This window comes from Trachymyrmex cornetzi, unplaced genomic scaffold (genome assembly GCF_001594075.2).
Source record: "Trachymyrmex cornetzi isolate Tcor2-1 unplaced genomic scaffold, Tcor1.1 scaffold416, whole genome shotgun sequence".
Classification (NCBI taxonomy): Eukaryota; Metazoa; Arthropoda; class Insecta; order Hymenoptera; family Formicidae; genus Trachymyrmex; species Trachymyrmex cornetzi.
Genome location: NW_017298918.1, coordinates 174142 through 176553, shown reverse-complemented (window position 1 = coordinate 176553; position 2412 = coordinate 174142). Strand labels below are relative to the sequence as shown.

General features: G+C 32.7%; 1 protein-coding gene across 6 annotated transcripts in view; it reads right to left on the bottom strand.

Moving 5' to 3' along the window:
- The window catches only part of Dtd (D-aminoacyl-tRNA deacylase), a 5884-nt gene extending 4115 nt beyond the window's left edge, over nt 1-1769 (bottom strand). For 2 of the 6 annotated variants that reach the window (XM_018512585.1, XM_018512586.1), the window contains exon 1: nt 1412-1769. Coding sequence is in view for 3 of the 6 variants with exons in the window: in XM_018512587.1 (XP_018368089.1) it covers nt 563-681; nt 799-1034; nt 1105-1195; nt 1412-1454 (489 nt within the window). In the remaining 3 variants the exon portion in view is untranslated. Of the gene's footprint in view, nt 1-550; nt 682-798; nt 1035-1100; nt 1196-1411 lie in introns of those variants that run through there. The other 4 variants (XM_018512587.1, XM_018512588.1, XM_018512589.1 and 1 more) reach the window with 4 other exon arrangements.
- Nucleotides 1770-2412: the final 643 nt, after the last annotated feature.

Below are 2412 nucleotides of genomic sequence, written 5' to 3'. Positions count from 1 at the left end.
CAGAACTTTATGAGAAGAAAATAAATTATTTTTGTCTCTTGCAGTTTTTCTATAAAGTTCATAGTATTTGAGTAAAAAATTATTCAAGACCAATATTTGGCAATTTTTAGTAATTAATATCTTGTTAACTACTGCGAAAATTGCAAAATGGTAGAAAACTTTTCGACTCAGTTTAGTCCGTTCTATTTACACAAAAGTGATTGACAAAGAAGTTCGGGATATCCTCTATATAAAAATGTTCTAATAAAAACTAATACACATTATATTTAAAAATAAATTGCTGATCTCTACAGTTGATGCATGTATGTTAATACCTAAATAAAGCATATTAATTTTTACAATGTATATAGGTGTAACATTATATTATATAATATTATATATGTGTTAACACTAACATTATATCATATTACATATATAATATTAGTGTTAAGAATTTAATTTAAATTTTGAAGTAAAACTTGGTTGAAAATGACAATTAGGTTAAATAAACTCATATACACTATATATTATTTGATATCAGTTTATTGAAAAGTAGGTTATAACACATAAATAGATGCTTGAATTAATCAGATGCTTCCTCATTCTCTACATTAGAGTCAGAAGTCTTTTGGGATACTACTTCCAGTGTTACAGGCCCGCTGTTCTGTATGCTAACTTCCATCTTTGCACCAAATTTACCATCTGTATAAATTTATCAAAAATAAAAAAAAATCTTTTAACAATTCGCTTTACTGTTACAAATCTGAGCAAAATGTGAAAAGAATGGAAAGCCATCATTTGTATTAGTCATTATATTACCTTTGATCAATTCTGGGACATACTGTTCACGAAGCTCAGTAATAAAATTCATATAAAACGTTTCAGATTCTTGGGCGGGCATTGCTCTATGAAAGCTTAATTTATTCCCTTTTAATACGTAGTATAATGTAAACTGACTAATGCACAATATTTCATACTTCTTATCCTTTACACTGGCATTCCATTTTTTACCCTTGTCATCCTCAAAAATTTTGGTATTCAGTATCTTTCTTATACTACGACAGAGAAATTAACAATCAACTGTACACACGTATGTAACTATACTCATTAATGTTTTTTCATTACATGTATTTCATATCTGCCACTCCATCGTCACTCTTTATGCCAATTAACACGCACAGTCCAGTTCCAATCCTACTAATAACTTCACCGTCAACTGAAAAATTATACTTGGACCTTAACTGTGTCGTATGAGACCTCATTCAATTTATTTCTTATCAGTCTGTGTCACACATACAGTGCAAATATTACCTTGCAAATAACATTGATTACCCAATACATTATAAATTTTTTATCACGCGGGGAATACAAATTTATACAGATTCATCTATCAATATATTGGCACGTAAATCTAATTTGCAAATAATTTTACCTGATACTGAAGCCTTTGACACTCGCTGTATTAGAGCCTTCATGTCGGAAACCGTTTTATCTTCAAGTCTACGAGACACTTGGTCTCACGTTAAGTATGTTGCACTGATGAATATCTTTTCCTCTTAAGAATGCATTCCAATGGTTTTGCTTTTTCTTACAGTCCCCTGTATGGATCCAACCCTTTTATCGGATCATAGTACCATGCGTTGCTTTGATCTTGCAATTCAGTTTTAACCTCCTCGGGGTCTCGGGGAGCAGAGGTATCAGGGTTTCCAGATATATAATACGTAAAATCGCACAAAAGAGCGCGCTCAAGTCGCCCAAAATCACATTTTGTGATTTGTGATTTTGGGCGACTTGAGCGCCTAAAAATCATAGAGTTTATACTACTAGAGGAGGAATGACCTATCTAACCAATGGATGCATTTAGTATCACAACCTCTCACTGAGCGCTCAGTGACCTCTTGGATCTGATTGGCATATTCAGTAAAGCTGGAAACACAATAGACACAGGCAATAGGCACAGACAATAGGGAATAACGAGCCGTCCAATCAGAGCTTTGGGGTATAAGTTCGATATTATATCCCAGAGCTCTGATTGAGTAAGGGCCTGCGCACAATGGAGGAAATATTAGGAACGGGAATAGATATTAAGATTTTAACCTATCAGATACCAGTTACACCGGAATACACGGTTTCTGATAGGTTGAAATCTTAATATCTATTTCTGTTCCAAATATTTTCTCCATTGTGCGTAGGCCTTAATATTCACGATGCACAGAAAATGTTAATATTATTTTTAGATTAAAAGGCATAGAGATAATGCTCTATGCAATTCCTATAAATGAATAAAAATGCATTCAGGATTGAAAAGGCATAGACATTTGCTTTATGCAATTCCTATACAGTGATGGGAGAAAGTTCGGCAACGGTCAAATATCTTGGAAAATAATGCTTATGGAAAAAAATGTTCAATACAAAAGTTTTAGTATATCAAGT